Source organism: Paramacrobiotus metropolitanus, unplaced genomic scaffold, assembly GCF_019649055.1.
Source record: "Paramacrobiotus metropolitanus isolate TYO unplaced genomic scaffold, Prichtersi_v1.0 Parri_scaffold0000027, whole genome shotgun sequence".
In the NCBI taxonomy this organism is placed as follows: Eukaryota; Metazoa; Tardigrada; class Eutardigrada; order Parachela; family Macrobiotidae; genus Paramacrobiotus; species Paramacrobiotus metropolitanus.
The window spans coordinates 1,115,473-1,138,774 of record NW_026570247.1 but is presented as its reverse complement, the minus strand read 5'-3'; the positions used below and the strand labels follow the sequence as shown (position 1 = coordinate 1,138,774).

Sequence of the window (23,302 nt, the reverse complement as noted above, 5' to 3'; positions counted from 1 at the left end):
CGAAATCACGAGTACGGGAATCGACATTTGCCCGCGTACAGTACACGTATACGACACACGGCATACAAGTAGCTGCCATCATTGTTGTTTGCTTTCGCCAATAACCCTAAGTTTCCGCTGCCGGCATCAGGAAAATTACAATTAGTGGCAACTGGCATCAAGCCGGATTTTCTGCCGGCGCTGCAGATTACAGCGTGGCCACTGTTGGTCCAACGAGAGAAAAAAGGAGACATCACAAAAAATCATCGAAACGCCAATTCACATACCGTACTCTCGTGAACTATTAATTTTATAAATAATTATTATACCGACCTAACCAGGAAAGGGTATACGTACGCGAACTAGACAGACCGTTGCGTGTTTAATTAAGTATGACGTTCAGCAATCTGTTGCGTCCGGCCCGGGGGTATATTAAGATGCGCGTGCACGACTTCGATCGTCACCGGTGCCGCCGCACCGTCCCGCTCTCTCTGTCAGCTTCGCATTTTTTCCATTTCCAGCAACTCCCGTTTCGACTGGAGCTCCTTATCGTAGCCGTCCGCCGCAACAAGGTTGTAGATAATAAACGTCAACAGTAAGAAGAAGACCGCCCCGAAAGCGGATGAGCGGCCACTTGGTATCGGCCATCTGGCTGCCGTGATTCTCCGACGGGATTTCACTGAGAGCGGCGATCAGACTGCCGCTCATCACGCCCCACAGTTCGTAGTTGTAGTGACGGAAGGCGAACAACCCGGGAACCGCTTGGCTTCCTGTTTCTCCACGAAAGACTGCACGTTTATCGGGTTGGCTGTGTTGAAGACCGCGTCTGTCGACTTTATGGTGTGGACACGATACATGTTTAATGCGCCAACGAGGGACGTCAGGATAAGGAAGCCACCGATAAAGTACAGACCGAGCGGAACGGTAGCTTTGGCTGGAAAGAATATAGATTTGTGCATTAATATGAAGATTTGGTTGTTACAAATGGGAAGAAAGTCCTGCGACAAACATTTTGCGAGAGACAGTATTATGACAGCCGCCTACGAGGCGCAGCTAGCGAAGCAATTACAGAGAACGTTCAGCATTGCACACTGCGCGGCAACGGAACGGCTCGCAATAAAACGGTTAATCACGCTCGCTTCGCAGGCTCGAGTGTCGTTCAGCTTAGGTAATACGGTGGCGGCCAGGAGGACAACGATAATGCCGACGGTGACAATGATCGTGGTGTGGATGGCGATGGTCCGCAGTATGCGCCGGCGGATACCGGTGAGCGTCTTCTCCTGTGCGGTGCCCGCTTGTTGCGCCATACCTCTGTGGACGGCAACACTATGATGCCGGTTATGGACACGATCAACGCGGCTCAAACGTTAAGGTAGTTAAAATTACAAAATCGCAAAAGCTTTCCAGAACAAAGAAACGATTTACTTGTTGCAGTCGCTGTGAGTCGTGCGTGAAAGTGGATTGGCACACTAAAGAATGCAAAACTGAGTGGTATTGTATAGCCAACAGTTGCCTGCAGCGCTCGTGTTCTATACACCTGCGCATAGCGCATGCGGATGCGATCATCGGAGATTCTTTGAGTTGAAACGGTATTTTGAACTAAGGCTTTCATAGTTCAGCCGGTATGCTAAACGTGTAACGTCGTATACAAAAAATTTTGCTAGAAAAGTTTGAAAGAAACTGCTTACCGAGGGTGTTCAGGGTCGGGAGGTTCCACTGTACTTAAGCTTGCTGTTTTTCATAAAAATTTATTTATGTTTTCGTTCAAATAATTAATGAGGGAAGTCGTATCTATAAAAATTAGTGATTGCTGTGAACTTCGTTTCGTCCTTTTGTCGTTCCGTAACTACCTGGTGACCAGAATATGTAACCATACACTCAAAGTGACCGGAATATAAAAAAAAGCGAAGTACCGTAGTAATACACTAATACCTATCACGATACGCCTTTTTGTGATGTGGACGAAACTCTGTAAAGAAAAACAGTACTGCAGATGTTGTCTGAATTTTTTCGCTTTTTTAAAAATGCGCGTTAACGGCCACAGTACAATGTACCCATCTAGCGGGCATCTGCGTAACAAGCGTACAATCTGCCTTGAGTGCAAGAGGCCGGTACAACAGACAAGCTTGTCTCGTAATTCGTGCATCATCACAATACGTACTATCTGGACCTTAACGAAGTTACGGGACAAGCTTGTAGGCAAGCTTGTGTGAAAACCACGAGAATTATCAGCACCGAGGTAAGTAAGAAATCCAACAGCGAACCAACCGCAGCAAATGGCGCCATTCGGCATCGTTCAACAAAAATAAAAAAGGATTTCACGCAAAATAATCCACATGAATTGCAATTATATGACTGACCAAACCTTGATGAAATTAATTAACAGTTTTATTATACAGCCCAACTTACGGACTGTACAAAGCTTGTGAGTGAAATGAAAAATGTCAAAGATCATTGGACGGTCCTGAACATTTAATTATTACGAAGAACGGTCTGCAGTGTCTCCTCCGGGGAAGACACAGGAAGATGCGCCGGTAAAGGTTCGAATGTAACCGGCGCCCCGGCAGCGCCTTGCTCCATCTGTCGGCGGTGCATTTCCTCGAAGGAAAAGAAATCCCGGCGTTTCGCCTGGAGTTCCTTTGCGTAGCCGTCCGCCGCGACAAAATTATAGATAATACAGGCCACCAGTAGGACGAACGCGGCACCGAACGCGATGAGCGGCCACTTAATACTGGCCACTTGGCCGCTCTGAAGATCCCCCGGGATTTCGCTGCCGACACCGATCACGCTGCCGCCCAGCTCGCCCAATAGCGCGTAGTTGTAGTGGCGGAAAGCGTACAGCACGGGGAACCGCTTGGCATCCTGCACCTTCATGGACGACAGGGCTTCGATCAGGTCGGCGGAGGTGTGGGAGTCGCCGATGGATTGGATGGTGTAGACACGATAGGCGCTCAGTGCGCTGACGAGGGATGTCAGGATGAGAACGCCGCCGATGAGGTACACGCTGACCGGAACGGACGCCACGGCTGAAAAGCAGAGAGCTGTGTGTTGTCTGAATGCTTCACCATACTTCGCTATTATACTAATAGTCATGGCTGTCTGTGCACGTACATAATAGGCAGCTGTACGGTACTAACGCTTCGTGCTAATTTTCAAACCGGTTTTTCCTGTCTGCGCCAAACGCCAACGCTGTACCCGTAGCTTTCTAATGGGGGAAGAGTGTATATTGTCTTGTTAAAGAGTATAAAAGTAACGGTTAGTATCGCCTTTACGGACTCGTTTTTTAAGTGTTGCTTTACGTACGCAAGACAGTGGGCGCCAGAGCGACGATAAGAATGCCGACGGTGACAATGATGACGGTCTGGATGGCGATGGTCAGCAGTATGCGCCGGCGGACACCCTCGACGGCTGGGTCAGGCTGGGTCTCATTTATCGGATCCTGGCTGACTATGGTGGCCGGTGCCCATATCGCATGGCCGCTGCCAGACTCATGCTGTGTAACCGTCACTGTCAACTGCTCCATAGGGACAACGCGGCGTAAACGTGGTTCCGGACACCAGATCGTTAGAAAATTCGAATAATAAAAATTGTTTTCTTCCTGCAGTACTGTCTGCAGAAATGTACGCTGAAGTTCTGTATACTCGCGAAAAGCTTGTTAGTCCACAATATCGTCAGCACAACCGCGGTTCTGTTATAAAATTGTTTACAGCTTGGAGTACTGATTAACGGTGGGCTGCTTGCACGAAATGCTCATAGAAATGTACGCTCAACAATAACGCAGCGAAATGATTGTTACTGCTAGTCAACAGTATGGCCTGCAGCGCTCCTTTGGATATATGTAACGTATATCAGCCTAAGTAACATCTGCACGCGTATATCATATACGCGTGCAGATGTTATTTAGGCTGATGATATCATCGGACATTGTTAATTTCTGAAACGGATTTTTTTGCGGCGTGGATATTCTAGTCGGCATGGTAAGTGCGAAATGTGAAAACAGCCAACCTAATGTGCACAGGTACATGCATATGAAGTGCACATGCAGCGCATCAACCGTATAGTTCCATTTCGTTTGTCGACTGCTTCTTTTTAAATGCAGACTTCGACGTCATTGATCGGCGCGGAATCGTCGACCAGGAATTAATAAGTACAGTCTAGAGCGGCATTAGGCGTAGAAGAGCTTTAAAATGGAAGTTACGTTGTTACTGGCTGTTTTAAATGGCTTGTCTTCAATGTATATCCTGCGCATAACAGAAGGTTTATTAATTTGGTGGAAGACGGTCCGGCTTTTTCTAAAGCATGTAGTATACTTCATCTGGAGAGTGTTACCAGCCACACAGCCCCGTGTGAGCTATTTTAAGATACAGCCTGGCGTAAACAAAATCATTAGCCACAAAGAGAACTGAGAGAATATCAATTAGTTCTATATTTGGGCGTAAGTTGATAAGACCAGAATCGACAGAATTCCAGCCTTCTCTGTATCTCTTGTTATGATGTTCTTAATTGAGTGATCTTTGGCTTTGAAAGTTTCCAGAAGTTTCTTAATGAGGATGTTAACCCGAATGTGGCTATATAAGCGCCAAGCTTGCCAATGCTAGATGGTCCACTCTGGTTTAGTCCACTGGAAGTCATCTAGCAGTCACTTGAATTGTGTTTCCTAAATAAAGTCTCAAAATCCACGTCGGGATTTCTACGTTAGACTTAGCTACATACAGTGCCAGGGGCAGCCCGTCACGCTAGTGGAGTTTATAACGTAACAAGAGGAGGAAAAGGGGATCCTGTTCCTACTGCAAGTCGGAACAGGATACATCATACAACCTCACGAAATCACTTATGATTATAATGTTGGTAACTGCCAGAATGAGTGAAATTCCAGATCACTGGATGCCATCCAGTGGATGGCCAGACAAAGTGAACCCGTCACTTAGCCGAGCAGACACTATGTCGACCCGCCATGAAGTCGGCAAGCGTTTTGTTAATTAAACCGTCTTAGTTGTCCCAAAACAAAATAGCCCCTGCAACGAAAAACTCTGTGGTGCCACTTAATCGAGCCGCTACAGTAGTAATGCACAGCCAAATGCGGCAGCGGCACGGTCTGCACGATATCCTCAAATTACTTCAGGAGTTTTTCTTGATTAGTAGCCGCTCTTTATTGCGCATTTGCCTGCGGAGTGCGGAAGAACCGTCGCTCACGTACACTAGTACGTCTACTGTTCGTATAAGCGCATCGATAAGGCTACCGTTACCGATACAGCACGATACGGCTAGGAAATTGTTAAAGTACGTTAAAGTACGTTTTGAAGCAATCTTCAAAGTAAACAAACAGAGTGCGTGTACGAGAAGCGACACGAATACGAGTACTGCCCGTTGATTACATACAGTGACAAACACCGCTTCCCAGTTCTAAGCAGGTGCGATTATTGTTTTTTCCTGTCACTAAATAAGTTTAACTGCTCATATTTTAATACAACGATTTTATACAGCGGTTCCAGTGCGGTAGCTCGCACAGAAAGCATGATGTCAGTATCATTTTTGTCTTTGCAGCTGTCGTCGTTAGAAAAAATCACAAGTGGTATCAAGCCGGCGTTGCAGATGACATCGTAGGTCCAACAAGAAGAAAACACACATCAGCATCACACATAATAATCAAAGTGCCCATGTAATACACGCTTAAAAACTTGTTTAATAAATAACTATTATTTTAAAACTTAATCAGGAAAGTTCGTGCTGAAACGGTTTTTTGAGCTGTGGGTTTTATAGTTTAGCCAGTATTATAAGCCTGTTACGCCGTATACGCAAAAAAAACTTTGCTAGAAAAGTACGAATTACGAATTGGTTTATTACCGGTTTCATAACGCCGATTTATACGTCAGTGTCACTGCCATACGCAACAAGCACGTCGATCATAATGTTCTAACAATAATTTCTGTTATTAGTGATTCAATTCGATATGGATATATATTATACACAGTAGACCGCCCATAATACTAATGCAGCACTCGTACTTGTATTAATACATTTTTGTAGTGACACATGCCACGCGTGCAATACCTTATTTAAAAAAAAAAATAAAAAAGGATTTCACATGAAATAATTCAGTGGCATTGCAATTTAAATTCGTTTAAATCTTTAATAACTTAGTCAACAGTTTTATATAAAGCCCAACTTACAGACTGACTTACAGAGCTTACGATCAACATTAAAAATTTCAAAAATCATTGGACGGGCCTGAGCATTTACTTATTTCGAAGAACGGTCTGCAGCGTCTCTTCGGGGGCAGAAACCGGAAGATGCGCAGGTAAAGGGTTGAACGTCACCGGCGCCCCGGCGGCGGAACTCCGTTTAAGCTGTCGGCGGCGTATCTCCTCGAAGGAGAAGAAATCCCGGCGTTTCGCCTGGAGCTCTTTAGCGTAGCCCTCCGTCGCGACAAAATTGTAGGTATTACAGGTCGCCAGCAGGATGAACCCGGCACCGAAGGCGAGGAGGGGCCACTGTATATTCGCCACCTGGCCGTGCTGGAGATCTCTCACGATTTGGCTGACAACACCGATCAAGCTGCCGCTCAGCACGCCCAACAGCGCGTAGTTGTAGTGGCGGAAGGCGTACAACACGGGAAACTGCTTGGCTTCCTGCATCTCTACGACCGACAGGGCTTCGGTCGGGTCGGCGGGGGCTTGGAAGCCGCCGATGGACTTTATGGCGTGGACACGATAGGCGCTTAGTGCGCTAACGAAGAGCGTCAGGATAAGAACGCCGCCGATGAGGTACAGGCTGATGGGAACGGATGCCATGGCTAAAAAGCACAGAGCTGTTAAGGGATTTAGGCAGGTATACAGTACATAGCATGAGGATCGTGTACATCCACGAAAGCTTTCGCCTTTCCCAAACACTTATTTGCATTGCTTTATGACATTTGGTAGCCAAATTACTTGTACCCGTATGCAGAGTACATGGGCCGATGATGGGCGTGAAAACCGTTTGTGCGCGCAACTTTCGGTTCGGGAGTTATGGCTGCCAACAAAAATTCCAAAAGTTATATTATATGCACTCAGGTGTACCAAAAGTCTCATTATCAACCGACCTTCTTCAAATTTTGCACATACATAAATGCACGTAAGTGTAAAGATCGTTTTTCATCAAACCAGAGTTCGAGAGTTATGGCTGCAAGTTACACCATTTTTTCAAATCAAAAAGAATTTCGAAAATCTTGTAATTCATTTTAAAATTGAAAACAAATGGAGTAATTTTGCAGCCATAACTCTCGAACGGTGAAAAAACGATCTTTATACTTACGTGCATCTATATGCAAAATTTGAAGAAGGTCGGTTTACAATCTGACTTTTGGTACATACAGCTGAACGCATTTAAACTTTTTGGAATTTTCTTGCTGCCATAACTCCGACCGAATGTTGCGCTCACAAGCGGTTTCCACGCCCATGGAAATCATTTCTACAAAATATCACAAAGCGAAGCAAAAAAAGTGTTAGGGCAAGCACGACAGCGAAAGTTTTCATGGATGTACACGAATCTGGTGCTAAGAACACCTGGGCCAATTGGTTCAGTAGCGGTAAGTAAATATTCAGTGCGCTCGTTTCACGCGCTTTTTTTTCATTTTTTCTGCTCAACTTACGCAAAACGATGGGCGCCAGAACGACGATGAGAATGCCGACGCTGACAATGATCCCGGTCTGGATGGCGATGGCCAGCAGCATTCGCCGGCGGATGTCGGCGACCGGCGTCTCATCGGGGATGGCTGTGTTGCGCTGTTCCCATGATGCTGTCCCGTGGAGTTGCGCTGTAATATGAGCGCTGGCAGAATAATGTGGAATACGTATATGCTCCATAATATGGACAGTGCGGCTTACACGTGATTGCAGTACATATTATAATTATTATTATTATGTTGTTATAATTTCAGATACTGAAAAGCCGTTTGTTTCGTGCACTACATGCGTACTAAAATTTACGCTCAAGACCAAAGAGTGTGCAGTGAAATGGCCATTTTGCCTGCCAAAGAGTGTGCAGTGAAATGGCTATTTTGCCTGCAGCGCTTCTCCGGATTATGTAGGCTGGTGCGATCATCGGAGATTGTTCAAATCAGAAACTGAGTTTTTTTTGCGGTGTGAATGTTGTATGCGGTATACTGAGTGTGCAATACAAAAAAAACCAGCCGTCTATGTACAGGTACTGTACATACATGCGTATACACTATACAGTGTGCATGAAGCGCACCGGTCGCATTGTTCCATTTTGTGTGTCGGCTTCTGTTTTGTCAATGCCGACTGCGACGTTACTGCCAGCTTGCAGTCAAGACATAAATAATTAACAATTCATATACTTACCCCTGTATCACCTACTCGTATGATCGGCACGCAGTGATAAGCCAGTGACCGATGGTCGTTTAAGTGGAACAACTTGAAAGTAACTGCGCCATCGCCGTTTACGAAGTTAACGTAGAGACGTAAAAGCAAAATCGATTTCAGTTTTAAAGACATTAGCATTAGAAAAAAATTCAAGCCAAATTTTAAGGCGCAGCCGCGCACGTGTGGCTGTTACTGTAATTTACCCGGGTGTGGTGTAGTGACTCATGTGGCGTGGCTAAAGCGCTTTCGTCACTGATTTCTTTACGCCGCAAAGGCAAAAAAAACGGCTCAAGGTTTTTACAATTTGTAAGTACTATGTAAAGGATACATTCTCTTTAAACGGATAAAGAAAAAAATTGGAAGAGAATCGGTTTGTAGACTTTAATATTTAAGGTGTTCCACTTAAACGACCATTGCTCATCGATTTATCATAGCGTTTCACTTAAACGACCATACGGGTAGGCTTGCTGCCAGGGACGCCAGTGCGAACAGAAGAACATAAGACTTCAGTTATCGACGTGTTTAAGTGGTGGCAGAGAAACCAAGCGCTGCTTTATTATTTCGCAGAATAATTCGCACAGTCCCCGGCAATTCGATCGACACAATCAGATGTCTACTGCATGAACTGCCGGTGCGGACTCAGGGGTAGTAACCGCCCACCGAGAAAGAATATGACGGGGAGCGCGCTCTGATGCAATACATTGCGCTTAAATCAATGTGAGCAAAGCGCAGACAAGCAGACTTATATCAGGAACAAAAAAATCACCAAATGGCCAACCCGGTTGGATTACTACGCAGAAGCACCTGCAGCGTCCGCTCTGCGAACGCTGCCGGTCGCAGGCAGGTACACTGCGTTCGACACTGGCGTCCCGTTCTCATTGCCAGGAGCGTCGCAGTTCTTCATCCTCGAGCCATTCCCGTCGTGACTGCAGTTCCGCAGCGTAACGATCCGCCGCGACAAAACTATCGATAACAAAAGCCACTAGCAGGAAGAAGCCGGCTCCGAAAGCAATTAATGGCCACAGGATTTTGGCTCCATGGCCGCGCTGAATATCGCCCGGAACGGTGCTCACGCCGCGGCCAGCACCCCCAACAGTGCGTAGTTGTACTGGGGAAGGCGTACACCATGGGGTACCGTTGGGCTGCCATCATTTCCACGACAGAGAGCGCTTCGGTCGGGTCCGCCCGTGTCGGGAAGACGATGTCCGTCGGTGCGATGGTGTGGGCACGGATAGCGCTCAAGATGCCGACGACGGAAGTCAAGATGAGGATAACGCTGATAGCGTACAGACTGATCGGTGTGGAATCGTCGGCTACGAAATAACGGAGGAAATATACATCGTTAAAAGAAAAGTTATGCTGTCTAATCGGTTTGTCATGTTTGTTACTGCTTGTTCTAGCCAGCTTGTCCTCAGTATCCGTAGCGTCAGCTGGTGCTTTACCGGAAGATGATCCGGCTATTTTAAAGTACTTGAGTTTTAGGTGTACCGTTTTCATACAGGACCTGGGACGAGCCGACCAGTCCCGAAGTTAGCTAAGGTTCTGCTAAACCGTCTTAGTTTTCGTAGGGTTTTCCTAGGCTTTTCTAGGTTTTATTAGTTTTGTTGGTCGTCATTCTCGTAGGACTGATCGCATGCGGTTGACCTTTGCGACGACCCAGTTCAGTAAGTCGTCCCATAATTATGAAACAACCAAAAATATTCATTCCGCTGTGGTTGGCTACAAGGATTCACTAGATATTTCACGAGACTATTTCACTGGATATTGCTATACATCAGCATAAATTAAAGTCAGGTGTGGAAAAGCTTTGTAGCTTGGCCAGCTTCCGATAAATGTGTTATGTGCGGCAGTCATGCTACTCTCATGGTAAGCTGGTCAGAATAGTTAGACGCAATGTGAAGAATCGTATTAGACTGGATTCATCTGCTTTACGCAATTGTTTTTCGTACGTATTGTTGACCTTACTTGTTAAGTCCACTTCCAACTTCCAGCCTAGATTGTCAAAATCTGCCTCTGTATTTCTCCCTGAAAAAGCAATTCGAAATGTTGAATGGAAACGGTCTAGCAGCTTCAGTTCGGTATTAAAAGAACCTCCCCGTGAGGCCAGCACAGGAGAATCGAATAAAAACGCGTTTTTTACATTGTATGCGCTGGGACAGACCCGCGACGTACCAATCAATCAATTAACGAAGCATAAGCTAAGCATACACGCTAAACTGGATCAACTTACTCAGTACGGTGAACGGCAGGACGAAGATGCCAACCCCGACGCCGACAACGATAGCAGTTTGGATGCTGATGGTCTTTACAATGCATCGGCGAATATCCGCAACCGTCTTCTCATGGACCGTGCCCGGTTCCAGCACCATATTGACGTCGAAGGATTGATGAGTGTTAATGTATAAATGCAAGGCGGTTATGAAGAGGTACTTTAAAAGATCGTTAAAAAATCTGAATATTAAAATAACGCTTTGCTTTAGACGGTTAGAATCCTGTACGCAGAGAATCGGCAATGAAAACTTGCTAGTCAACAATGTCATCTGCACGGCCCGCTGTTCAGTCATTGGAGAGTATTCATTCTGCTTGGTTTTTTGAACTGTGATTGTGCAAAATTGGGCTGGTAGCTTAGTGTATACGTACGAATAAACAGCGGAAAGACTATTATATAAAGTGTAACAAGCATTCATTATGCTTGGGCTTTGCTTGAACACTGCGCAGCGGGTTTCTATTGCCGATTTGTGGATCACATCATTAACCATAATACATCAACCATAATAGCGTAAATTAGATGTCGTTCCACATTCACTGCCAATTTCCTTATCCAAGTTTAAACGATGATGAAAAATGTTTTGCGCAGTCAAAATAGTAATTTTATAGGATACTTAGCGGAGGGCTGGAAAAATTCCAGTTTCACTGTCAGTTTGTCAACTGTGCTGTGTCAAATTTACTCAAAACTTCTCTGCTTATCATAGTATTCGTACTTGCCCGTATGCGTATTCCTGTCGTCTAGTAATATTAGCCTATTTCAGATTGCACAGTCTGTGTTCCGTCCGGCTCCGGTTCCATATGGAACCTTCGGTTCCAGGTTGTTTTACGTCCATTCGCGACGTTAGCAGCTGCAAGTCTGTAACCCAGCGTCGTGCGGTGACGCGTAAAAACTATGTGCCTTACGAGGGTACTGTATTCACGTTGTATTCTCCATTATAACATTTTGCTTTTCCAAGTACGTCTGAGTCGGTCTGACTACTTGTAGGTCTTCCTCTGTTGTATTACCTTATTCCAGGATTTCCAGCGTATTCTACCCGTATGCTGTCCGTGTTAACAATGTATTCTTCGGTTATTAAGCTTCTTAGGTTTCTAACTACAGTAGACAGTAGGGAATACGTGGTGAACACAAGCCGATACGTGGGAATGATCTAATATGCTGCCAGATAACTGCAGTCATAGAGGCGAAATAGGCGAGTTAGGGAATACCTTAGGAATACAGGCCTTATACGTGAGAATACGGGCACACTCCGCATGCATATCAATCTCGCCTCTGTGACTAAGGTAACCTTTAGTCTTCAGCAGTTTTCCCAAGTAGTCCATCCGTATTCCACCTGTATTCCTACTGTATTCGCGAGGTTTTTTCCGTTATCTAGCATTTAGCCATGACTGTTGTCTTTTTAGTGTTCTCCCGTATTCTCCTGTATTCCGCCCGTATGCCCCATGTATTCTTGGGATTCTTAAGTAGAAAATCAGGATACGCCTTGATTTCGGCAGAATACTTGCGGATTACATGAGAATACCTCGATACGCTAAAGAAGACTGCAGCCCTACATCAAAGCTAAGTAATAAACAATTTGTTAATACGATAAGAATACAGACGGAATTCGTAGGAATACCGGCTCGTTATCAGAGAACAGTGAAATCATAATACTGTAGCGGAAGCGGAGAATACCACATGAATACAGTATAACCGTGGACTGGATAAGAGTCCAGGACAGAAGCCCAGACTGACAGGACTCTGTGGAGTGTAAAACGTAACGTCCCTAGGGATAAATGCGCAACGCACGATATCCAGCTAACGTTGTACACTTTATTAGCGTCTTCGATTGAGAACCAAAACACACTGACGTTCAGACCGCTCAGAGAGCCCCATTCCATCTGCTCTCGGCAATGCTAAATGCATCACACATAGTGAACACAATGAACGGCTGTAGCCGTCAACCAATGAGATATCACCGTGGACTGTGAAAGAGTCCAGGACGGTAGCCCAGACTGACAGGACTCCGTGGAGTGTAATACGTGACGTTTTAGGGAAGAAAAGCACAACGCACGATATCCAGTCTACGTAGTACACTTTATTAGCGTTCTCTATCGTGAAAACCAACACACTGACGTTCAATGCTCGGTGAGCTAACGTCTACCAAATATCTCACATGTAAACTGCACGGCGCATAGTGAACACAGTGAACAGCAGCCGTCAGCCAATCAGAAGAGAGCCACGCCACAGACGGTAATTCCATGGGGAATCCCCATGCGTAGTGCAACGAAGCACTCCCCCAACTCCAGTAGCGTCACTAAGGTGGACGCAGAGGAGCCATCGCCTCACATGCCTCTGGGTGGGAGGCTGAGCTCCGTCGAAGCTAATTCCATTCCATCTCGCTCCGATCGGTGGTCTGTGCGCGCTCTCGTAAAAAAAACATCAAATTCTCTTAATCCTTCTTATCACATGATTCCAAATGCACAATGTGAATTAAAGAGATCTGTATAAAAATACTATTCCATATAAACAGATCAACAGTTAAAACAGATCAACAAAAGTGGTTAAATGAAACATGTAGACTAGGATCCTCCATTGACTGGCATAGGTCACAGGTCCTGTCCACCGTTTACCGCATCTTGGGCCCATTCCGCTCCATTTTGAGCAACTTCGCTCCGCTTGAGCATCTTTGCGCATCTTCGTGCGACTTTCATCACATCCGCTTGTAGGAATAAGGTGCGTATCGAATGTACGTCTTAGGAATACTGCTTCAGCTTTGGAATAGATGCGTATCAATTGTACGACTTCATAATGAGATCCGTTTGAGTCATGGAGGGACATCATGTAGACAAGCGAAGTTCGCTTCCTCCCTAGTAAGATCATCTTTCTGATCATGGATGTGCGACATCATCTGGTAAGGTTAATTCAGCATAGGTCATGGAGGAACTTAGCCAATTTTGAATCGGCTTTCAAGCTCATCTCAGCTTGCCTCCCTGGTAAAGTTCATTGCGTCGCACAATCCATCTCTTCTGCCTTATTTAGAGAGCCGGCCGAGTGTACCGTAGCTACTCTGAACTAAGATGAGTCGATATATAGGGATGCCGACATAAGCCGTAACAACTCCTATCAGATCGGTTTTTACTGATTCATCATCTCGTTCGACCCATCTCCATCGTCTCTGTCTCGCGGTGGACGTTTCCGAGTTGAGCCCGGCTGATTTCTGTCGGAAGTCCGATCAACTGGTGCAGCTGATCCGGCCGGTACGTCCTCGTCCGCTTGAACTCGTAAAACGATGTTTCGTGGACCGCGACCTTTCCTTGTCGTGCGATGTCGGTTGTTTCGGTCCCGTTCCTTCAGCCAGGTGTCCTCGATTGTACTGATGGACTCGATCCTGCGGTTCGATATACGGCGTATCCATAGTATCTCGGATTCGATTGAGCCGTTCCTGGTACTGTGCTTCGTGTATTTCATGGAGGTTACAATCATCAAATCGCTTTTTGCAGATCGCCAATCCGTCCTTCGCTTTACGTGCGATCCCCTGATGTCTCGACAGCATTCCTAATTTAGCAACCTTCTCCCGGTACACAGGCGGAACTTCCCCCTTCGTAAAGTTCGAAAATAGCTGATTCTGTGTCGGAAAATGGCCCAGTCTCGCAGCAAAGACCTTCTGACCGAAAACTCGAGATTTATAATCGGTAGGGTCAACCGTCAGTCCAATGGCTGCTTGTGCCGCAAGTATCTTGAATGCCGGGTTCACGTTAAGTAGCACAAATTGTGCCACATATGTACTTCGCTCTTTGATCTCTTGGTAGTGGAACTGTGTAAATCCCGTATTGTCGATTGTATCCAACGGGACTTCCCATAAGCTCAGGTCGAGGAGACTCGGTAAGCCACATTGTCGGATTGGTGTATAACACACCATCGCAGATTCGGTGGTGATCTCCAGGCGACCGAGGTTACTCTCTTTGAGATCCGTTTCATAATTTGAGTCCCGTAGAAACTCGCGTAGATCGTGGAGCTGCGCATGTATCATCACTGACTGCTCCGATTCAATTTCCAATCCAAAGTAGCGACAGATTTCCGCTCTTTGGGTTTCGATATCATCCATGTCATACATTTTGCTGATCAACCTTCGTCGTGAATTGTCAAAACGCGAGTGATCTCTTCGGTGACCATCTTCGCGTCGTCGTTCAGGGCGTTCCTGTTGACGTTCTGGTTGATGTCGGTTCTGCGGTTCTTGCCGGCGATTCTGCGATTCGTGAGGGCCTTCCTGCTCACGTCGCGCCGTACTGGCTGATGTCGATGGTTCAAGGTCGCGATCTAGTACCACGTTCCGTTTATGGATGATGCTCTCAGATGACAATTCCATTGGCTCATCTTCATCCATCGTTACCACTAATGGCTCGACCATGTGAACCATCGATTTAACTTTCGGCTGTTTCGGTGGAGTATCGTCGCGTTCTCCACTCGAAGTTCGTTTATGGTTGATCGGGAAACCCGCGAAGTAATTCATATCATCCTGCCATCCCTTGTCGTATGGACTGCGGCTTCTGGCGGGTCCCGTTAAGATCCCTTCTCGTCGTTCCGGTGTGAATCCTCTGGCTTTCGGATGACAGAAACCAACTCCCATCGGTATCTGTTGACGAGGTTCATCTCGACGCATTTCATCTTGACGCGGTTCATCTCGTCGTTTGTCAGTGGGTTGATGGCGACGATGTGCGCTGGTTTCGATTACTTGATCTCCGTGTCGCACCCATGATCTGCCGCCTCGGTAATCGTGATCTCGCGAGCGTGATCTATCATCTCTTTCGTTATGATAGTCACGAGTTCGTTCGCGGGAACGTTCCCTTGACCTTTCATTTCGAGAGTCGTAATTTCGTTCATGTGAATACTCTCGTGATCTCTGATGTTCCCTTCGCACTGGTGATCGAGGTCGTTGGAAACCGTCATCGCGCCGAAAACTTTGAAACGCCTTCATAACATCTCGTTCCATTTCGTGTGTCTTTCGAACCTCCTCGGTCATCTTTTCGATGAGCATCTTGGTATCGGGTTTAAGTGCTTCGCCTCTTTCCAACCTCATCTTTTCTCGTAGGAGGAGTTCGAATGTGCTTGCGCGGATCTTTGACGGTTCCTTAATTAATTCATCGATCTGGAGGAGAATGGCCTTCACTCTAACCTCCGCTTCGGCTGCATTCAATTGAGCCACAGGAATAGGAGCTTTGCCCTGCACCGACCTTTCTCGGTAATCCTGGGCTGCCCGTTGTTCAGCGCGTTTTCGACTGGCTATCGCCTCATCTGCCAGCTCCTTCTGCCGTTTTTCCTCCATCATCTTTGCCTGATCCGCTTCGAACTTTTTTCGGAAGGCATCACATAGGTCATCTTGAGGAGGTTCATAAGTAGCATCCCAACCGATCTCGCCATTCTTAATCGCCTGTCGATATCGATCTTCGATCAACATCTTTTCTCGTGGTGGAACTGTCTTCCATGCCTCTGCTGATGTTATGGCTCGAAAAACATCTTTATTCCCGCGAATAGCTTCGGTGTATGCCACTAAAGTTCGATTTGGTTCCTTAAAGATGCAGAACCAACAAGGGTAATCTCCTTTTTCAACCTTGTTGTTTCTGATACAGTCCGGACATTTAGAATTATAGCCCGTAAACGGATCAATCCACGGTTTTGGTTGGTTTGCGGCAGGTGCGGTCGCAAGTTGAGATCGCGGGGGTGCCGGTTGACTTCGCACGTTCGTAGGTGCGACTTGATTCTTCGCAGCTGCCGGTTGACTGCCTTGAGACGCAGGTGCTGCCTGACTTGTGGACGGTACCACCTGACTCGGACCTTTTTCCGCCATCTTTGGTTTTAATCTGCAATGTTAAGCCATGTCAAAATATCATTTCGTAACCATCTCCCGATCATTCTTATCATCCTTTACGCCTAAGTTTGGCTATTTCCGTACTGAGCTGAGACCTTCCTAGCTCATGATGGCATTTTTAATACTGTAACATGGTGACCTTTCCATGTTGTCAGTTCTAAGCTCATTCGCCTATTTGACCGATGTGGTTATCTCATCTCCTCATCTCGTTTAGCACATTCGCTAAGTCATTTCAACCATCTGTTTCAACGTTTTTCATCTCGGTTATTTCAACTTTTCGCTTTCGTTAAACTGATATGATGCTGTTTCGTCTGTGATATGCGGTGGACCTTCCTGACCGCATATCACGCATCTCGCGTTCACTCTTTTGCTGATGTGTCAGCCGACTCCACTGTTTCAGTCGCTGCTGGCACAGTATCTTCCGTTTCTGCTGATTTCATTTGAGCATCGCCAGCTGCGGGCTCGGCGGATGCCGGCTGTTGCGATTCCAAGGTAACTTCCTGGGATGCCGGAATGTTCGCCGAGTCCACAATCTCCTTCTCTGGAGTATCTTCGGGGAGTTCCTTGGGTTTCGTATAAATTCGCTTGTTTTTAATCTCAAGGAGATTATCATCGAGAAGACTTTCCACTGCCTGTCTGATCACATCACGATCTCTTTCGATGTTGTAGATTCCCAGCTCATTGTTCACAGCGAAGAAATTTGATAGATCGTCTCATGTAACTCCCATCGACCCGCCAAGTCTCGGCATTGCCGCATCGGTAATGGCGATTTTCCAATATTTCAATTCCATCTTCAGTCGAGGGTGAAGCGTTGGTTTTGGGAGGTAATATGACCATCTGTTGGAATCCGAGTAACAAAAGCCCAACTTTCCTTCTTTGTAGGCCCTCTTGGTCATTCTGTCAAAGCTCACACCAGATAATTTCAGGACTCGGCTGGCACAGATTGTCGCTCTGACATCCTTTTGAGTCATCGTCTGAAATGGCTGTCCCGCCAAGATGTTCTTCAGTTCGCACCAAGCGTGGTTCTGATTATCCAGTGGTATTCCGAGCATGTAGTCGCGACCTTCTGACGTCGACTCTTTTTCATCGATTACGAGCTTGGGAATTGAGCTTGATGAGGGCTTCGTCGATTTGGATTCGTTTCTCTGGGTGGGAGCTGAGTCCGTCTCATCATCTTTCGATGCTTCTTCAGCTGCTACTCCCTCTTCTTGGGAAGTTAGATCGGTTTTCGATTTGCCGCCACTAGTTTTTGCTTGCTTCGATGTTGGCAACAGCGCTGCCTGTTGTCAACGACGGCGCATTTCTTCCAATTCCGCTTCGGTTTGTGCCGTCAGCTTATCCATGGGAGTTACGGCCTTCGTTTTCTCACCATGTGACTGTTCACTCGTCGTAGCTACCTCTCCAGGTGTCGGAGGTGCGTCATGTTCCTCATCCGATCCATAGGCAAGTTCCATTATACCCTTCGGCGTCAACGATTCCTTCAACTTATCTGCCTTAATCTTTTCCCTGGCAGCCCGTTTCTGATCTCCCTTCTGTAAGAGCACATTCAACATGGGAGTTTCCGGATCGTTTCGTTGAGGAATTGGAAGTTTTTCCATGACTTCGCTGGACGAGAAGTTGCAATAATCATGTATATCCTCCGGTATAAACCCCAACATGGTATATCTGATCGGAGATCCTTCGTAAGCGTTGGTGGTGAGTAGTTTACCCTCTTGAAGCATCTGCGTTAGCATTGTCTCGTTACCCGCTTCGATCTCAGCGATTCTACCCATTCCGCTTTGCCATAATCCATTCATATATTGGCTAATACGGTGTCGGGTAGACCCTACCGGACTTCGTAGGCCTGCGATAGCCGATTCGATCTGTCGTCTCTTATCAGCGGACTTTTCGAATAACTTTTTGTTGATTCCACCGGTTCGAATCAACTTTGACTTGCAGCGCCAATCGAGATGTTTTTTAATCAGTCTACCCGAATTCAAGGCGAAGTCGATGATCGTGTCCAACTTCGATGGAGTCAAACGTCGATTTCGTTTATTCAACCATTCTTTAACACGTATTCGGAACCTTACTGTCACCGAGGTATCACCTCGCGTGCGAAATGTAGCCATTGCGAAATTTGTAGCCTCAATCAGATCATTCTCTGTTAAGGTGTCGTCATCATCCCCTAATTCCTCGAAGTCGGGAAAGGGTTCCTCATCTTCTGGTTCCGAATATTCCAAATCGCTATTCCCTGTCTTCTGGTGTAATTTGCCAATCCGACTTCATCAACACGTCGGACTGCCGCGGGTTTAGACTTCTTCTTAGTACTCTTCTTCTTGGCGCTTTTCTTCTGTTTCTCCAAGGCTGCTTGTTTCTGTTTTTCCAGAGTCGCTTCCAGACTGTTGGGTGCCACCTTCGGCTCTCCCGTCTGACTTCGTGTGGCCCGAATCGGGATGTTGGGCTTCGACTTCGAAGCGACCGTCGATGTACTTGGACGACTTGCCTCTGATGCTGTCGACTCGCGGGATGTATCGCGTTTCCCTTTTTCCTTCTGTACTTTCTCTCTACGTTCTTTTTGGGTCGACGCGGCCATAATCTGTCCCATATTGACCACTCTCTTTATCGCGATAGATTTCGGTTTTTCTTCCGGCGAGGTTGCTGATTGTATAACACCCTTTTTCGGTGTGGTCGTCGACGATTTCAAGCTCTCATCAATTTCGAGGACTTCGCCATCCTCTTCTGATTCCTCGGTCACGATCTTTTCATCATCAGATGGGGAATGGTCCTTCTTTTTTCCCGCTTTTTGTTTCTGATCTTTCCGAGATTTCCCTCTCGACTTTTCCGTTCCCGTCTTTCCGGGTTTATCAGTCCCTTTGTCTGATTTCTCCGACTTCTTTGATTTTGTGTCAGTTTTAGATGAACTTGGTTTCGACTCCTCTTTAGACGATTTCGATTTGGATTCGTCCTTGGACGATCTTGGCGCTGGATCATCGTCTTCTGAGTCTTTCTGAACCGTATCCTCCTCATCATCTTCGTCTCCGTCAGTTTCGGATTCCTCAGGTGGGTGACATCGATCGCAGTTTACGTCGTTACATGCCTTGTGATCTGCTCCTTGGATGATCGCGATCTCCCGTTGCATCGATCGTCTCGGGTTATTTTCATCAACTGGTTCATCTTCCATCTGAGGGGCATTTTCGCCTGATGGAGCGTCTTCGGCTTCCATCTGTTCTTCATATTCACCTTCACCGGCAAGACCTTCCTCTTCTGCCTGTTTGGACTTGACATAAATTTCATGTATTTCGGCCGCTACCGCGAGATGCTTCTTCGGAGTTTCCATCTCGTAGACCAACTCGTAATGCGGTGTGTAGACTCTCGTACGAAGTTGGCCATCGTCAGTATATGTAACTGTCACCCTGACATAGGCTCCATCGTCGGCGGCTCGATGACTCATGATGTTCAGAATTCCGTTTCTGTTGGCTTGAACATCTTTTTTCTTGTCCTCAGGTAACATGTTGTACAGATTCGCGAATGCTTTTTCATTTTCCATAATAGCATATTCCTTCTCTTCTTTCGATATAAACCAAGGTGCAAATGGGACGGGATCTCCTGATATAGGATCGACAATTTCGGCGATCATCACGATGGGCAATCCGACCGTACAGTGGAGTCCCAATTTGAAGACTCGACAGGTCATTTCCTGGTACAGGTAGGTCGTATCATATGCCTCTTTCGGCTTCCTTTTACCATCTGACTCGATCCCCTCTTTCAATCGATGTCGCTCAACTGCTAACATCTCTCCATCGGTTGCGTACATGTACGCAAAGTGGTCGTCGTGTGTTCCCACTCGTATACAGATCCAAGCTTTCTCTTTCACGGCTATTGGCGTGATCAGTTGTCTTAACATCTGAATGAGGATTCGTGGATCCGCGCGATCTTCCTCGCGTCTGATCTTAAGTAGCGCCCCCTGCACCTCATCTCTCGACTGTTTGGTGATCTGGTTTCTAATTTCCGTCGGTGTAGTGGGATGGTATGAGGGAATATCCTCTTTCGTGTCCTTATCGATAAGCTGGGCAGTAACCTTGTACGGAAGTTCTTCTGATCTCGAATATTTCGCCGTATATGCCCGGACCTGTGGTATGATCATCGGAGTTCTTGCCGGTGGTGGTGGCAGTTGGGTCGAACTTTTCCCTGCCAGTACAGCGATTTGTTGTTCCTTCGGTGGTACCTTGCTCACCGAGGGTTTCACCGGAACTACCGACGTCTCTTGCGCCTTCGGCGGTGCCTTACTTGCCGTGGACTTCACTGGTACAACCGACATTTCCTGCACCTTCGGCGGTTCCTTACTCGCCGTGGGTTTCACTGGTACCGGCATCTCTTTTTCTTTCGGCGGTTCCTTACTCCCCGTCGACTTTTTAGTCTGATGTCCCTTCTCCGTTGATTTAGGACTTGTCGTCTGCGATCTGTTCCGTTTGACGCTACCGCGAGATGAATCGGCCGTTGAGCTTTCTCGTGATCTCGCTCTTTGTTCGATAGCTTCGTCAATTCGTTTCTTCTGTTCTTTTAAGTCCGCATCTGTCATCTCTTCAACTGACTTCGCAGTTGGTGTACCAGGTTTAGGCGCGCCGCTCGTCGCAGGTTGCATCTGTGATGGGCCGGCTACAATGGGCTCGGGCTGTGCAACTTCTTCGGGAAACTTTTCGATCCATCTCAGAATTTTTTCAATCATTTCTGGCCACGGCCTGTTTATTAACGCTTGATGATATGTTTTCATCGTGGCAACTCTGATTCCGAGGTCTGTCCGTGCTTCCTGAACCTTCTTTTTCCGATCCTTAAGCACTATGTGTCCCGAGTCGGTTACGGCCATCTGCTCTATCATATATCCGTAGAGGAGTTGCTCATCGTTCACCCTTTCATGCATCCGATAGAAGTCCCGACACAGACGGTTAAAGTTATGGATAGCCCTCCGATCATCTGCGGTGAGCTCTTCCTCCGCTCCTACAATCATGTTGAGCCGATCATCTTCTTCGCTCACGTTCACCGCCAATCTTGGTACATATCTGGAAGGTGAACCTGGAGGACTTATTGTCATCGTTTCCATCTGTGGGCCTAATGGGGGTAGCATTCCTCGTGGTCGAGGTGAATTGCGATTTCCATGTCGCGATCTTCCGCCTCTTTGGTTCGGAGATCGTCTGTCGGATCGGTTAAACGGATGAGGTGCCCTCATAGGTGGTGTCTCACTCCGTTCGGGAAACAATGATGGGAAAGATGGTGCTGGCGCCCTTCCGCCGCGCACCGATCCTGGCGGTGATCCGCCAATTGCCCCGCTATGTCGAACTGGTGCTGACATTGGGCCTCCGAATCCGTGATGTCGGATAGGCGACGCTGACATTCCGCCAAGTCCCCCATGTCGGACAGGTGTGGATGACATCCGGCCAAATCCACCATGTCCCGTCGGAAAACTGGGTACTGGCGGTGGTCCCATCGGCATTTGCACAGATCCATACATCGGTGGAGTCTGTGTTCCAGGAAACAATTGAAATGGATCGTTTTGTACCGGATATTGAGTCGGTCCGGCCGGATGGCCGTAGGTCAACCAATTCTGTGTACTCTGATAATTCGTAGGGTCCTGGTACGGATAGTATGCCTGGACGCCGGCCGCGTAGACCGTTTGATCTCCCTGTCCCGGTTCGTTCTGCGCCGTTCCTGCAGACGATGTGGACTCGTTTCCGTAATAAGTGCCTTGGCTACGATCGCCTTCCATTCTTATCGGCGTCGACGCTTTTAACGGATTTCCAATGCTTTCCGAGTCGGAATTCTCTGAATTTTGCCGTTCCAACCTTTCCATTAACTTTTTATTACCTGCTATAACAATGAAACGATATCTGTTAGCCAATTTACAACGGTTAGCTTTTACACCTTCCCAACTCCTGTGCATGCATCATAACGCCCTTTTTAAATATTATTTTGTATTTTCGCGCCCTTTAGTTATCCGATCAAGGAGTCCCGTATCGGCGGCATCTTCATCAGCTCCTTGTCGCGTTAGGAATTCCGTAGGAGTGGGTTTCGACTTTGTCTTTTTGGCCTTCCTTTGCTCGATAGCAGCAGCAATGTCGTTTGCCAGCTGTGCAGCTGTTGCTTTCACTGCTTCAAGCTGCTGTTGCCTACCAGAGCTTTTCATCTCATGCTCTGTTAGTTCAGTCCCTTTCGACTGATCGGTAGCAGTGCGTGGTTCGGAAAAAGACCCAGCATATTGGTTGGAGTCTTTTTGCGGAGCTCGCTCTGTTACCCCGTCTGCTTCCGTTAAATCCCCGGCTTGTTCGCTCAGCTTGATAGTGACTGCCGTTTCGAAGTCCTTATCCTGTTTCTTCGATCTTCCTCGTTTCTTTTTCTTCATCTCTGTTATGTCCGATGGTTCAGGTAGCATTGGGCGTGGTTTGGGACTCTGTTCCAAATGACGGTCTGCTACCTCATCACCTTCCTCTCTATGTAGCAGAGGTGGTTTGAGAGAAGTGCGCTCTGCTTCGGTCTCCGTCTCATCCACTCCGGTAGCAGATCGTGGTTCACGCTCTGGTATTCCTTCTTTATCCTCTCGTTCTTCCGTTAAAGGTGGATGCCATGGCTTTAATCGATCGATGGAGACGACTTTCAAATCAGCTTCTTTTATCGGGTTCATTTCGATGACTTCAACTTCGTTCGGTCGTGGAAAGCTGAGGATTTTCCATACTTTATCGTACTTCTTTTTAAAATCCGATTGAACTTCCTTTTTCCCTTGTTTCGTATCTTTGGGAAGTCGGATAAGTACGAAGTCGCCGATTTTGAAATTCGGTTCCGATTTCTTCTTGTTATAAATCTCTGCATTCTTCTCAT

General features: G+C 46.9%; 4 protein-coding genes and 1 long non-coding RNA gene across 5 annotated transcripts; 1 reads left to right on the top strand and 4 right to left on the bottom strand.

Moving 5' to 3' along the window:
* Positions 1 to 226: 226 nt before the first annotated feature.
* On the bottom strand, positions 227 to 1,417 carry LOC129588009 (uncharacterized). The gene is made up of 2 exons (XM_055482009.1): positions 1,049 to 1,417; positions 227 to 913 (listed from the first exon to the last, which is right to left on the bottom strand). The coding sequence occupies exons 1-2, from the start codon at positions 1,284 to 1,286 to the stop codon at positions 687 to 689; spliced, it is 465 nt and encodes a 154-aa protein (XP_055337984.1). The 5' UTR covers positions 1,287 to 1,417; the 3' UTR covers positions 227 to 686.
* A 569-nt stretch (positions 1,418 to 1,986) lies between these two features.
* On the bottom strand, positions 1,987 to 3,746 carry LOC129587977 (uncharacterized). The gene is made up of 2 exons (XM_055481963.1): positions 3,283 to 3,746; positions 1,987 to 3,005 (listed from the first exon to the last, which is right to left on the bottom strand). The coding sequence occupies exons 1-2, from the start codon at positions 3,500 to 3,502 to the stop codon at positions 2,452 to 2,454; spliced, it is 774 nt and encodes a 257-aa protein (XP_055337938.1). The 5' UTR covers positions 3,503 to 3,746; the 3' UTR covers positions 1,987 to 2,451.
* Positions 3,747 to 3,878: 132 nt separating this feature from the next.
* Positions 3,879 to 7,133, top strand: LOC129587991 (uncharacterized). The gene is made up of 3 exons (XR_008690421.1): positions 3,879 to 3,956; positions 6,164 to 6,277; positions 6,427 to 7,133. It is a non-coding gene; the product is annotated as an uncharacterized LOC129587991 (long non-coding RNA).
* Positions 6,210 to 7,922, bottom strand: LOC129587990 (uncharacterized). Its single transcript, XM_055481983.1, has 2 exons — positions 7,610 to 7,922; positions 6,210 to 6,772 (listed from the first exon to the last, which is right to left on the bottom strand). The coding sequence occupies exons 1-2, from the start codon at positions 7,821 to 7,823 to the stop codon at positions 6,216 to 6,218; spliced, it is 771 nt and encodes a 256-aa protein (XP_055337958.1). The 5' UTR covers positions 7,824 to 7,922; the 3' UTR covers positions 6,210 to 6,215.
* Positions 7,923 to 9,198: 1,276 nt separating this feature from the next.
* LOC129587964 (uncharacterized) lies at positions 9,199 to 10,711 on the bottom strand. Its single transcript, XM_055481944.1, has 3 exons — positions 10,573 to 10,711; positions 10,308 to 10,367; positions 9,199 to 9,655 (listed from the first exon to the last, which is right to left on the bottom strand). The coding sequence occupies exons 1-3, from the start codon at positions 10,709 to 10,711 to the stop codon at positions 9,306 to 9,308; spliced, it is 549 nt and encodes a 182-aa protein (XP_055337919.1). The 3' UTR covers positions 9,199 to 9,305.
* Between the last annotated feature and the right edge of the window lie 12,591 nt (positions 10,712 to 23,302).